The sequence below is a fragment of the Anomalospiza imberbis genome, chromosome 3 (genome assembly GCF_031753505.1).
Source record: "Anomalospiza imberbis isolate Cuckoo-Finch-1a 21T00152 chromosome 3, ASM3175350v1, whole genome shotgun sequence".
Taxonomy (NCBI): Eukaryota; Metazoa; Chordata; class Aves; order Passeriformes; family Viduidae; genus Anomalospiza; species Anomalospiza imberbis.
This window is the reverse complement of record NC_089683.1, coordinates 79,338,767-79,351,323: the sequence shown is the minus strand read 5'-3', so window position 1 is coordinate 79,351,323 and position 12,557 is coordinate 79,338,767. Positions and strand designations below refer to the sequence as shown.

The 12,557-nt window shown below is 36.6% G+C and overlaps 1 protein-coding gene and 1 long non-coding RNA gene across 5 annotated transcripts in view; one reads left to right on the top strand and one right to left on the bottom strand.

Annotated features, from left to right (window-relative positions):
* Window positions 1-10,461, top strand: part of CRIM1 (cysteine rich transmembrane BMP regulator 1) — a 173,758-nt gene extending 163,297 nt beyond the window's left edge. For all 4 annotated transcript variants that reach the window (XM_068185332.1, XM_068185331.1, XM_068185334.1 and 1 more), the window contains 4 exons: window positions 4,185-4,379; window positions 5,383-5,505; window positions 6,907-7,094; window positions 7,510-10,461. In XM_068185332.1, coding sequence (XP_068041433.1) covers window positions 4,185-4,379; window positions 5,383-5,505; window positions 6,907-7,094; window positions 7,510-7,686 — 683 coding nt within the window. In that variant the 3' untranslated portion in view covers window positions 7,687-10,461. The remainder of the gene's footprint in view (window positions 1-4,184; window positions 4,380-5,382; window positions 5,506-6,906; window positions 7,095-7,509) is intronic.
* LOC137471208 (uncharacterized) lies at window positions 2,991-7,020 on the bottom strand. Its single transcript, XR_010997460.1, has 2 exons — window positions 6,880-7,020; window positions 2,991-4,421 (listed from the first exon to the last, which is right to left on the bottom strand). It is a non-coding gene; the product is annotated as an uncharacterized lncRNA (long non-coding RNA).
* Window positions 10,462-12,557: the final 2,096 nt, after the last annotated feature.

Genomic DNA, 12,557 nt, shown 5'->3' with positions numbered 1-12,557 from the left:
CTGGAATCTTGGTAAGACACCTTACTGGATGAAGACTTTACAAAAAATTTATTTTATTTAAAGGAAGATCTGCCAGGTAACACATATGTCATGATTTAGTTGATAATATGAGGAAAACATTAATTATAACTGCAGAACATGAGCTGAAGCATTCTGAAATTTCACAGAATGGAGAACTCTTAATAAGGCATCTAAATTAAAATACAGGGAAAAATGGAATTTCATTAATGATAATATCTTTGAGATAAAAATAGAGAAAAATATATATATTTAAATACTGAAAATGCATAAAGAATTAGGGCCATGCCCTGGTGTTGAATTTGGAGCTGAAGTAAATGGTGGTTGCTCCAGACAGCAAAAATTTATAGGCATTTTTAAAGCAGCAAAATTGGAGATTACTGATCAGTTTTCCATTGTGTGTTGAATAGGAGTATTTATGTACAGATGACTTCTTTTGTGAGTTCACAGTAAGTACAAAGGCTGTAGGATGGAAGCTGCTGATAGAGAAAAATCATATAATGTATTTACTGAATTTAATCTCTGTAGCATTGTTGGAAAGCATTCAAAGGTTACTTCCCTTCATTTGCAAAAGTAGTAGGGAGAGATACAGTAGAAAAGAACAGTAAGAAGGAGTATAAGAAAATTGATGGGCTTAAAATATTTAATTGAACATGTGAGTCAACTTGCCCATCTATAAACAAAACAATCTTTCATCAGAAAGATGGTAGAAAGATTGTGAAGTACGTTAAGACATTGATACAACTCTTGAAATCTTTATATTGTTGCAGATAGAATAGCTTTAATAACAGGTGATGCAGTTTTATATGATGTACAAGGAATTTGATGGAAGAATGCCTGGAAAAGTTACAAAGTATCCAAGTTTCAGTTGCCTTTGGAACCCTACTTAGATTCCTGATGAGGACATTTTGAGTCCAAAGTACAATGTTAATCCTCTTACTATTTCTTCTCATGGTTTGCATATAAAATGGGGAGAATTTAAAGTTTCTTTTACAAGTGTCTTTCTGCAGGCTTTTCTTCCAGTGAGTCTGAACCATAAAATAATTTTAATCCAGAAAACATTTTAACATTAAAAAAAATATAGTGTGTTTGAAAGTTGGGCAATCAAACCAGTAGAGTCAGAAAATGAGCCTTAATACTGAACTGGAGAATTCTGTGGGTGAGGAAGGGATGCATCAGGGGAACTTGTGCAATATGAGCTACAAAAATGAAATCTTTAAAAACCTACATCTTGTATGTCAGGTTTGTAAATAATATACACAGAGCATGTAGACATAGCTTTAATTAATTTACTTTGAATCCTGTATAGTTGTATAATATTACACATACCTAAATGTGTAAGCTATGAAAACTTAACAATTTTTTTAGTAGCAACTACTCAGCAAAGCAAAATTCAGTAGCCAGATTTTAATTAACACTCAGATATAAAAATTTTCAGTGATGCTGCATTTTTTAAACCATGTTATCATATGTAGTCAGAAAGTTTTGTGGTTTAAATAACTGAAATTCATGGAAACCTAACTTTTTTTTTATGGCTTCCACGAATTATATATACCCTTGTATACAAGAAAAGTCAGGTCATGCACTTAATTTTCATCTTTGTGGTTCTTACTGGTTTACTCTTCATTTTTGAGAACTGTGAAGCACATCTTTTTACAGATTGTTTCTAATTATTTTTATGCAATACTTGATAAAATGTTTAGAATCATAGAATTATTTAGGTTGGAAGAGACCTCTAAGATCAACAAGTACAGCTGTTAACCCTGCATTGCCAAGTCCACCACTAGATCATGTCCTCAAATGCTGTGTCTATACATCTTTTAAATACCCCTTGGGATGGTGATTCCGTTACTTCCTTGGGTATTGGCAAACTGTGGAAACAGGCCTTCTTCATTTCTTGGAATTTCAAAAACTATGTAGGATCTTGGCACTGCATTATTTATTCTGCTTCTTTCTGGATCCAGTTTGTGTAAACTCAGCTTCAAAATTTAACAGTCATGGATGCTTTGTTGTTTGAATCTTCATCCTGTGTGTTCAACATTTGTCTTTCTCATGCAAAAAAAAGATTAATTTGGAAAGATAACCTTCTAGTTTAAAGAGGATAAAGGGATATCTATTTGATTAGAGACAAGATTAGTCTTCTGCAGAAAACAGAGCAGTGACTGTCCAGTCATTTACCAGATGAGACTGATTTTCTGGTGCAGCTAGAAGAAATTTGAGTGAAGTGGGTAGAGCTAGACACTGAACTGTGTTTTTGTATGCGGGTTTCTTACCGCAAGCCTGTCTTGTTTCCACTGTCATTGAGCACCTATTGGTGTTGTGGCCTTCATCTCCATCCTTGTTTATACTTTCATAGAGATGGACACCAGAACAGGAGACACTCACAGGATAGTATTTTAAAATTTCCTTTTGAGGTTCAAAGGTACAGCACTGTAATTGTGATTTTACCTTTGCTTATTCTTCTAAAAAATATTTGCTGAATAAAATTGTGATGTGTCTTTCACAAATTTGGAAAAGCACGAGCAAGTTAAAGGACTTTTCCAGACAAACCAGCTGCAGAATTGCAGAAGGTGTCAAAAAGGTAACATTTTGAGAGCTAATCTGAATGGGCCAAGAGAGCTCAACTTTAGGTCTGCGTAGGTAACAAGCAGCAGAGGCACACTCAGGTGGTGTGCCTCACCTTGTCCCCAGACACACCTTCCTAACACAAGGTTCTGCTGGCTCTATATGCCAAAATGCACATCAGCTAGGGAAGAACCTAATGTCTTTCCTGCAGCTGGCCGCTATCTTTTCCTCACACTCTTCCTTTCCCATGCTCACACCACGTTCACTTACAAAATCTACTTGGAGAGGTTGGGAACCATACTAAAAGCCATGCAAGCCATGAGATACCAAGGACCTTGGGAACCATTTGTTCTTTTCAGATAATTCCACTAAAGTTTTCACAATAGTACTTCTTGCTGGTCTTCTACTGTATTTGAATTTACTCTCTCAGATCTGTTAGACTGGTCTGCTGACTACTAGGCTTGTTATTCCAGATTATGTCTCTATTATGTTGTCACTAATTAAAACCTTTACTCATGGCCAAAATATATAATAAGGCTGACATAGGGTAAATATGTCTAACCGGCATACTTAGAGATGTAATCTGTGTGAATATTAAACCAATATTTATCCGAATGTTTAAGAAGTTTATTATTTCATTCTGTTATCTCATTCATATGTGTAATGTGCAAGCTCATGTCATCAGCAGGTTTCATAACAATTTCTGCCACTAAGAAACAAAGGTAGGAGGAAGCCAAGATGAAAATAAAGCACTGCTTGGCTTTTGGAGTTTCTGCTGTGTTGTTTTTTCGCTATCCTTAAAGTGCTCCAGCACCAAAAAACAACCTAGGCTAAGCAATTCATTACTTCCTTCTCAGTGAACCAGAGAAGACTGCAGACCGCCTAAAATGTTTGCATAGGATGCAACATTAAAAAGTGGTGTATTGAATGCTTAGGCAGAAAGATCACATCAATTTCCAATTTATATGATATTAACCATTAAAAAATGTACTGATTTTAGTTATTGCTCTTTTCCTAGGGTTTTCCATTGATGCAGTTGTAGGGAATTATCAGATCCCCTTCAAATATGTTTTGTCATTACAGTCTAAGCACTTCTAGTTATTTCACCTGAGAGTTGCTCCAATCCTTGGCATCCCGCCTAATCTCCTTTTTTAAGTATTCTAGACAGAGTTCATCATTCTTGAGCTTTGGTTGTTAGAAAGTTAGGTAGTTATGAGTTTGGGGTTATTTTAGCTTAATAGGATTGATTAGGAAACAAGGAGGAAGATGAGCAGTTGGTAGCCTCAAACAGTCAAAGAGAATGATTTTTTCTTAATTTTCATAGCACTTTTGATATCATTTTTTCACGTCCCAGTCATTCATCTTCTAGCCTCTTGCATTAAGGAAATGAGGAGAAGCAGCCCAGGCTAATTATGTAGTTCATAAAGAAGCAGAAATGACATCTTTTTCACAAAGATTTTCTGGACGATGAAGAGAGGATCTTTTCATTACAGCTGGGAATTCTTTGTGGCAATTGTTTCACTTTTGTGTCAAGGAATGAAATCTGATTTGTGTGTAATTGGCTGTTACTGCAGGATCACAGCACTGTTTTCCTTCCACAGAAGATACAGTTCCAAAGAAAGTGGTCTGCCACTTCAGTGGAGAAACGTACGCAGATGAGGAACGCTGGGACATTGACAGCTGCACACACTGCTACTGCCTGCAGGGTCAGACTCTCTGCTCCACTGTCAGCTGCCCACCTCTGCCTTGTGCTGAACCCATCAATGTGGAGGGAAGCTGCTGTCCCATGTGTCCAGGTAATATGATGTGACAACCCAGTTTATTGTCATGCTGGTTTCCTAGAGCCGATAATAAGGTTTTTTAATTGGGTTTTGAATGTCAGTCCATGTTTGAACAGCATCACAAAAGCAACAGACTTTTAGACTTCAGGAAAATTAATATTCTTAACAGATTGACACATTGTGCAAAAACATAGTTTGAATTTCACTTTTTCTGAGAACTGTGAACTGAAAAATTACTTGCTTGCCCCTTTTTGTCCTTTCACAAGGCTATGGAAGTATGTTAATGAAGTGGGAAAATTAATGTCCTTACATCTCTGCAGATTATGTCACAGTGATTAACATTTCTGTCTTTTCTGAGACCGCTGGTCACTATTCAAATATCACATTGCTTTATTTTCACTTTAACTTGGTTTAAAAGCAATGTGACATTTTCTTAGCTATGGGGACAAGGGGCACAAGAATTGCAACTGGCTTTTTAATGTGAGTCCTAATACACTTTGGCAGAAGTTTGCTCACCTTATTCAGTAAGCTGATAAGTACTTCTGACAGAGCAACTGGGGAGATTCAGCAGTATCCCTTCTTGCACTTCTCCTCCTTTGAGGATTACAAAAAAAAAAAGCAAGGCAAAGAAACCAGTAGGGACTGTTTACATATCAGCTGAGAAGATGTAGCCTTCCCTTCATTTTTGTGGGGAGGGGGTTTGTTAAGTATCACAGAGGAGCAAGCCTGTAGTAAAACATGTATTCTGAGATGGTATTTTCAAAAGCAAGTTTGTCCACACCTGTCCCATGTCCCATTCACATTATGATAATGATAAAGGCATGTATCCCATATACAATATGGAATAAGTTTTCAAACAAAATCCCAGGCTAATGATGAAAATTCGGAAACAAATAAAAGACTTTAAAGGACAAAGCACTGCAAACGGGGAAGTGTATTTCCTCATTAATTAATTAAGAGCAGCACTGAGAAGTTAAGCAGCCTGCAACTTGTGAAAGACATTTTTCTCATTTCACAGAGATGTATGTACCTGAACCCACTAACATCCCCATTGAGAAGACAAATCATCGAGGAGATGTTGAACTAGAAGTACCAAACTGGCCGACACCAAGTGAAAATGATATAATCCACATTCACAGAGGTCAGATCTGATATAAACCGGGATAACTATAACTTGGGACTGTGTTTATTCCTCATGTTTTAATGCATCTACTTTTTCTATTCAGGTAGCAGTTGTATCTGAGAATATTCTTCAGTGCATAATTCGGTGCAGTACATGCATTTTGCTTTGGGTAAAGATGAGTCAGTAGATTAAATTATATTTATACATTTTGGTCTCATTATCTCTCCATGTTCTGCATAAAAGAAACATCTGTGTTGGTATGATGGAGTTCTATAAAAGTAAGAATACAACAAAATGATGAATCAGATGTGATTCTTCGGTGTCTTTTCTGATTCAAAAACTAGAAAGCAGGCCATTGGAGTTGGTATACCTTCATTTGATCCATTTGACATTCTCAGGAATAGATAAACAAAGGTAGATAAACATGTACCACAGCCCAACATATATCATAGCCATGATGTCAGACCTTAGACAAAAAACCACCTCAGGTATAGTGACACACAGCCAATAAAGTTGTATAAGGATGTAAATACATCTTCTGTTTAAAACTGCACTGTAATATTATTCCAGCATAGAGGAAACACTGTGCCATAGTTGTTGTTAACCTTTTCTAATTGAAGGACAACCTAAACTATGTATTTTTTTTAACCTGAGGATTTCTTTTTTCTTAATCCGAGGAGGAGAACATAGCGTTCTATTGTTTGGAGAAAGGATGCATGAAATGTAACTGCTTTACAAAGTTCTAAGCTTATGCTTTTATAACTCCAGCATTTTAATTTCTCAGGCATTAGTAGCTGGCTTGCAACTATCCTGCCTGGGGATTATAAACACCCACTACAAACTGTGAGGGAATTTTGTATATGTCATTAAAAGTTACCATTCTTTGCAATTACACACAAAACTTGCTACAGTCTAGTAGAGTGCCAGCAGTGTTTTCACAGGCTGAGTGCTGCAGGTATTTTAATACACTCTCAACAGATGAGAGAATGAACAAATCATACTTGTCCTACCAGTTTTTAAATGTAAAAAAAAAGAAAAAATTGCTTTCATCCTAAGATTTCCAAGTTCTCCTCAGCCTGGAAACACAGTCTGATTTTTTTACAACTGGGAATTTAGTTATGATCAGATAAGATCATGCAAACACAACTGAGTTAAGAGGTTCTTGTCAGACTGTGGTCGTTACTGTGCTTTAGGATTTCCTTCTATCTCCTCTCTTTTTGATGGCCTTTTCCTGACTAATATAGTCCCCCTACAAGATACTAGCTGTTCTAATTTATGTAAATAATGTGGCATTGCAGGAGAGAAGATCCAAATCCTTATGAGTGACAAGATGTACATCTGAGACTTTTATAATTACATTCTTCCTTGCGGCCAAGGCCCGTTGATAATTACTAACAAATGCTCCCAATTGCCCTGCAGACATGAACCATCTCCAGGGAGAATACCGGAGTGGCAGGGGGCCACACCCCAGCGAAGATGCATCCATCAGCTCTGTTGCCTTGGTGACAATCCCAATCACGATAGCACTGTTACTGATCATCGTGCTCCTGCTTATCAACCAGAAAAAGCAGTGGATTCCAGTGTCCTGCTACAAAGCTCCAACAAAGGTGCCGTGTCTATTTCCAGGATATCCCATTTTTACGAAACCAGGAACAAAACATTGTGGACAATGTTAAGCAATTAAGAGGCTGTTAAAAGTCTGGGAAAAAAGCTGCTGCACATCTTGGGCAACCAGGTTAAGCCTTTGTGTGGTGCTGAATTAACAGAGAACAGTTACACCAGCCCAGCTGGGATATGAGATTACCAGAACTCCATTCAGAAGATGAAAAATGGTGACTCTGAAGAGAGTCTTGATCTGTTACTATGTCTGACATATGCCAACTTTAACAAAAGTCCAAACCCTTTCACTGACAGTTTGATTTTGCTTTGTGCTTATGGACTTGAACCAAATAAACTTTAAAAATTATGTATGGAATACAAAAATTGTATGATTTACGCAATATTTCCTTTCTCTTTTAACAGCCTTCTTGCCTAAACAATCAACTGGTATATGTGGACTGCGAGAAAGGTACCAGGGTCCAGGTGGACAGTTCTCAGAGGATGCTAAGAATTGCAGACCCAGATTCAAGATACAGTGGATTTTACAGCATGCAGAAACAGAACAACCTACAGGCAGATAATTTCTATCAAACAGTTTGAAGAATTGCACCCTTGCCAAGGATTTAAGAGAGAGAGAGAGAGAGAAAGAGAGACAGTCTGCTATTAAAATAAAACTAGAATTGTGCAGTTGCTTAGTGGATTGTATTGGATTTGTGACTACATGTACAGCTCTAAGACCTTTCTGGGATGAGCTCTGACTCCTGCAATGTGCCAGAAAAAGCATTCCCACGTTTCCTTGAGATAACTGACCAAGTGTTTTCTTAGAACCAAAGTTTTGAAACTTAAGATGTATTTGCTTGTAACATAGCTATAGAGGTTTTTTGGGAGGGGAAATCAGGGGCTAGGGGTAGGCAATGAAGTAAAAGGAAGCTTCAGAGAAGAAAAGCTGGTCATGCTTGGCTGGAGACAAAAATATACTGCTGAGCAGCAGGATAGTGGTTTATCTTGTTGCCCTGAAATTGCATCTGTTGCAGCAAAAGCCTAACCCCAGATGAAAAAAAATATGAAAAGGTCTGATTATTTTTTTCCAGCTGTTGCTACAGTAATATACTCCTAGAACAGAATTTGTCACATCACAGGTGTGGTGTAGCTGCAAATATTTTTCTATATGATGAGAAGCTGCAGTAGTTAATGAAATAGCAAGGAAAAGATTATAGCAGAAAATAAAGGGTGGGTTTATTAAGGATGTATAAAATTATACCTTGTGCTGCTTTTTGTTTTTATTTTTGTTTTTATTTTTGTTTTCTTCAAAGCTGATTGGCTAGATTAGCCACACTTCAGCAGAGTTAGCAAATGACTGAGGCCTAAGTAATTCCTGATATGAGCACTGGATCTTTTGACAGCAGTATTGAAGGGAGGAAGGAAGGATGGAAGGAAAAGTCAAGAACACCATGCAGTTCCAGGGGCTTTTGTTTGTTTGTTTTGTCTGTTGTGGTTTTGTTTTGTTATTTTATATCAATCTCTGGTTGTTCATACAGGAGAAGGAAAAATATTTTTGTTGGACAAAGCTCTTGCGTACAAGAGAGTAAAAAAGAGACTGTTTTAAGGTTGTTTTTTTTCCTGTTGATGTTCTTATTTACTGGTATGCAGATTTAGAAACTACTTCCATGCTAGGAAGCTGCTTAATTTTAATTGTATATTACTCAAGCACCTTTTTTGAAGCTCAGAAAAAAAAGGAGATCATGCTTCTTTAAACTTTAGCATTATAGGAATATTTATGTAAATATAATTATGCTAAAAACAACAAAAAGTATTTGTATGTTTGTGTATATATATGTATATACAAATGCATGTAGGTATACATATGTATATATACATGCATGTGTATATACACTATACATATATATACTGTATATATAAAATACTATGTATACAGTATATATTTTTTCTATTTTTTTTCTTGTTGAATGTATTTTTATCTGAGAGAGATTTTACCCAGAGCAGAAACAGATAACAGGCATTCCATATCAATGCTTAATTGCTTGTGAGTTTAGGAAAAACAAGAAAAGAGCATCTCATTCTACCTACAGTTTGATTTGATTTGATTTGAACGTGTTTGTGTGTGTGTGTGTGTGTGTGTGCACTCTTGTGTTGGCGTGTGTTCAGTTCGTGCACGATTATAGCAGTAAGCGTTGCTCTTGCTACTTGCTACATTTCAGGGTGTTTCTTATTTTTCTTTTCCTGCTTAGCCTTAAAAAGGCTTTTTAATGAATGCATTGGCTAGAGACACTGATGACAATATACATGCAGCACTAATCAACTCCATAAAATAACACCATCAGCTCCTGGATTTTGGTTGGTTTTGGTTTTTTTTTGTTTTGTTTTGTTTTGGTTTGGTTTTTTGTTTTTTTTTGTTTTTTTTTTTTTTTTGCAAACAATTGTTTGAAACAACTACTGGAATATTGTCCGCATTAAGCTGGAAGTTTGTTGTAGCTTGCCTCATTTATAACTCTGACTGTATAATACAATGTTAACTTTCCAAACAGGTCTTGGCACTTTTATACTAATTACCCATTTGTGCATTGCCTTTTTTCTTTTACAAATGCTTGTCATATGAGACACAGATACCCAGTATGCTTAATGTGAAAAGAAAATGTATTTTTTGTAAAGGAACTCTCAAGTATTGTTGTAAATACTTGGTCAGAGATTGCTGAACTTTAAAACTGAAAAAAAAACTAATTTATTATTATAATGACCTAATTTATTAATCTGAAGATTAACGATTTTTTTTTGTTTTAGAATATCAAAAAGGTGTTCTAGCTGTTTGCATCAAAGAAAAAAATAGGTGTATCATTAAGGGTCAACATTTTTTCTGCTTATATAACTTCAGTTTCCAACCACCAATAAGAAAAAATGTAGTCTCCCCAGTGTTTTGTACTCAACCTGATAATGAAACAGAGATGTTTCTGTCCAGTAACTACAGAGATTTTGTCAAGACAAAACATCCATTCCTTGCATAAGAGTAAGCAGTCTTTATCCAGAAATTGTAAATGCTTGCTTTTGTTTTACAATCAAGGCCATATTCTGAAAATATTAGCAGGATATAGGACATGGTGTAAAATGTTTTTATTATTATTATTTTATTATTATTTTAAAGATATGATTTATCCTATGTGCTGTATCCATTACACTCTTTTACTTTGGTTCCTGTTGTGCTCTTGTAAGAGAAATGCAGATATAATTTTCTGAAAAATAGATGCATATGTGGCACTCGGAGTGCACTGCGGTTCAGCAGATTGCTTGTTTACTTTTTTAACTGTAAGGCGGTTTCTTGTAATTTGGCTCTTGGCAGCACAATAAAAAATTTTAAACCTATGGATGCGAGTCTTCTTAAATGTTCGTTCTTATCACTTCTGGGCACTGGTCCTTGAGACATTAGTTTGATATTACGGTGAGTAGGAATTCATATTATTGTCATGCTGACCTGAGATCAGAACAGTTCAGAAAGTACTGTGGGTAAAGAAGAGTTTGCATGTACAGAAAGTTCTGCATATTACACTAAAGAATTTTCACATTAGAAGCTTTATGGAATTCCAAATAATTCCAGCATACAGTAAAGATGAATCAAATGGAAAGTTAGGCCTTTACCCTGCCATGGGGTTCATGTGGTCTAGTTTTACCTGACAGAAAGCCATGATTAACCATACAGGATTCTAATGCGAGGTCCCACAAAAAGTGCATGAAATCAGAATTTGCACTTCGTGGACTCCCTGAGCTGCAGATCAGCTACTCATCTATTAGGCTCTAATGTTTGTTTTTTTTTTCTTCTACTAACTTGTAAGTTAATTAATTTGATGTCCAAGTTCTGGTATGTAAGATTCTGAGGCACGGTGGTTTTCAGCTTAACTACTTGCTCTATAAAAAACTGCCTCCTTTCTTTGAACCTACTTAATGCCTTGTGAAGGCTGACCTAGAACAGAGACTAGACAGAGTTAAAGAATAAAATAGTATTTATTAGAAGGCCTCATTGGATACACCTTGGGCAGTACAAGAGCCCAGCCAGGGCTACACCCAAGATGAACCCAAAATGGTCACAAAATGGATGACCAGTCACAGGGTCACACTTCTATAATTTCTGGTCCGTTAGCATATTGGAGTTAATTGTCCAATTATAGCTTTTAGCTTATGAAGTCCCATCCTTGTTTTTCTGTCTTCAATCCTCTGTTGTTTAGGCTCTTGGGCCTGAAATTTGGCTCATTTGTCCTTGGTCCCCAGCTAGAGAAGGAATTGTTTTGTCTACCTACTCTGTGAAGAGAGCTTACTATCCCCTAATATGAAGCTCAGAACTACACACTAAAGCAGTACAGAATCTGAAAAATATAAAAGCTAAAACCTGAGGCATCATACTCTCCTAATGGTTTCATTTAATATCCCTGACACTGCATCCAAAGCAGCAGTAGATCAGTATTTATATGTCACCCATTGATTTAGAGACTGTATGTTGTTTCCATTTTTTCCTAAGAATCCCGAGGTACAATTCTTCAGGAGTAGTTCCGTGCCTTATGGCCAGCCTTGCCATTCCTTGTTCTTCATGTACATCCTTTAAGATCAAGGGTAAGAGGACTGAAAATGTCCACACCGCTCACATGTGGTACTCCCTGGATGTAGCATGGTGGTTACTGTTTAGATTGCTACTGGCAGCTGAGTCAGTGTTCTTGCAGAGAACAAGCTGCAATAATACAAAATGCCCAGTAGTTACTGCAAAGCCCATAAATGACTTTTACTAGGAGAGATCTGTATTTATGTGCATCCCTTTATGTTTCCATATGCTGAATTTTATCTCCCTCGCTAGTTATCTGTTCCAGCATTATTGCTCCTTCCCAAGACTAAGGCTATGGAGGACTTATGTGTTCTAGAAGAGCATCTTCAAATTGCAAGCATTTTGGGTTTTCATCAGAATGAAACAGAAAACATCATACATAAAACAATGAAAACATAAAAACATCAGTGTATAAAACAATGATGCATTTTAACACTCATAAGTAGTCCTGGCCTGCTCTGCCTTGCAATGTCTGAAAGGATCAAATTTGGAATGCCTATTTACACTAGGGTTTGTCAGCCTGTCATAATCCTGAGTAGGACAGGATGCAAATCCTTTCAGTGCCCTCAGTGGCACTCTGATGCTTAACGAGGCATGCATTTTCCACTTGCAGTGTTGCCAAACATCGAGTAGGAAGTACAGAAAGAAAGTTAAAAGAAGCTCAAACTGAATCAGGAAGTTAAGCAAAATTCCTGGTACGTACTTTAGGATATCAAAAGATCATGGCTGCTCAAAAAAAATAATACAAGATAAAAAATGCCCATCCTAAGCTATTGCGGGTAAGTGCACAATGCACAGCCATCAAAGGATGGGCACGGGAGTCACAGTGCTGGTAAGAAAAAGCATCTCCAAAGCTTAGATTCTTGCGTAC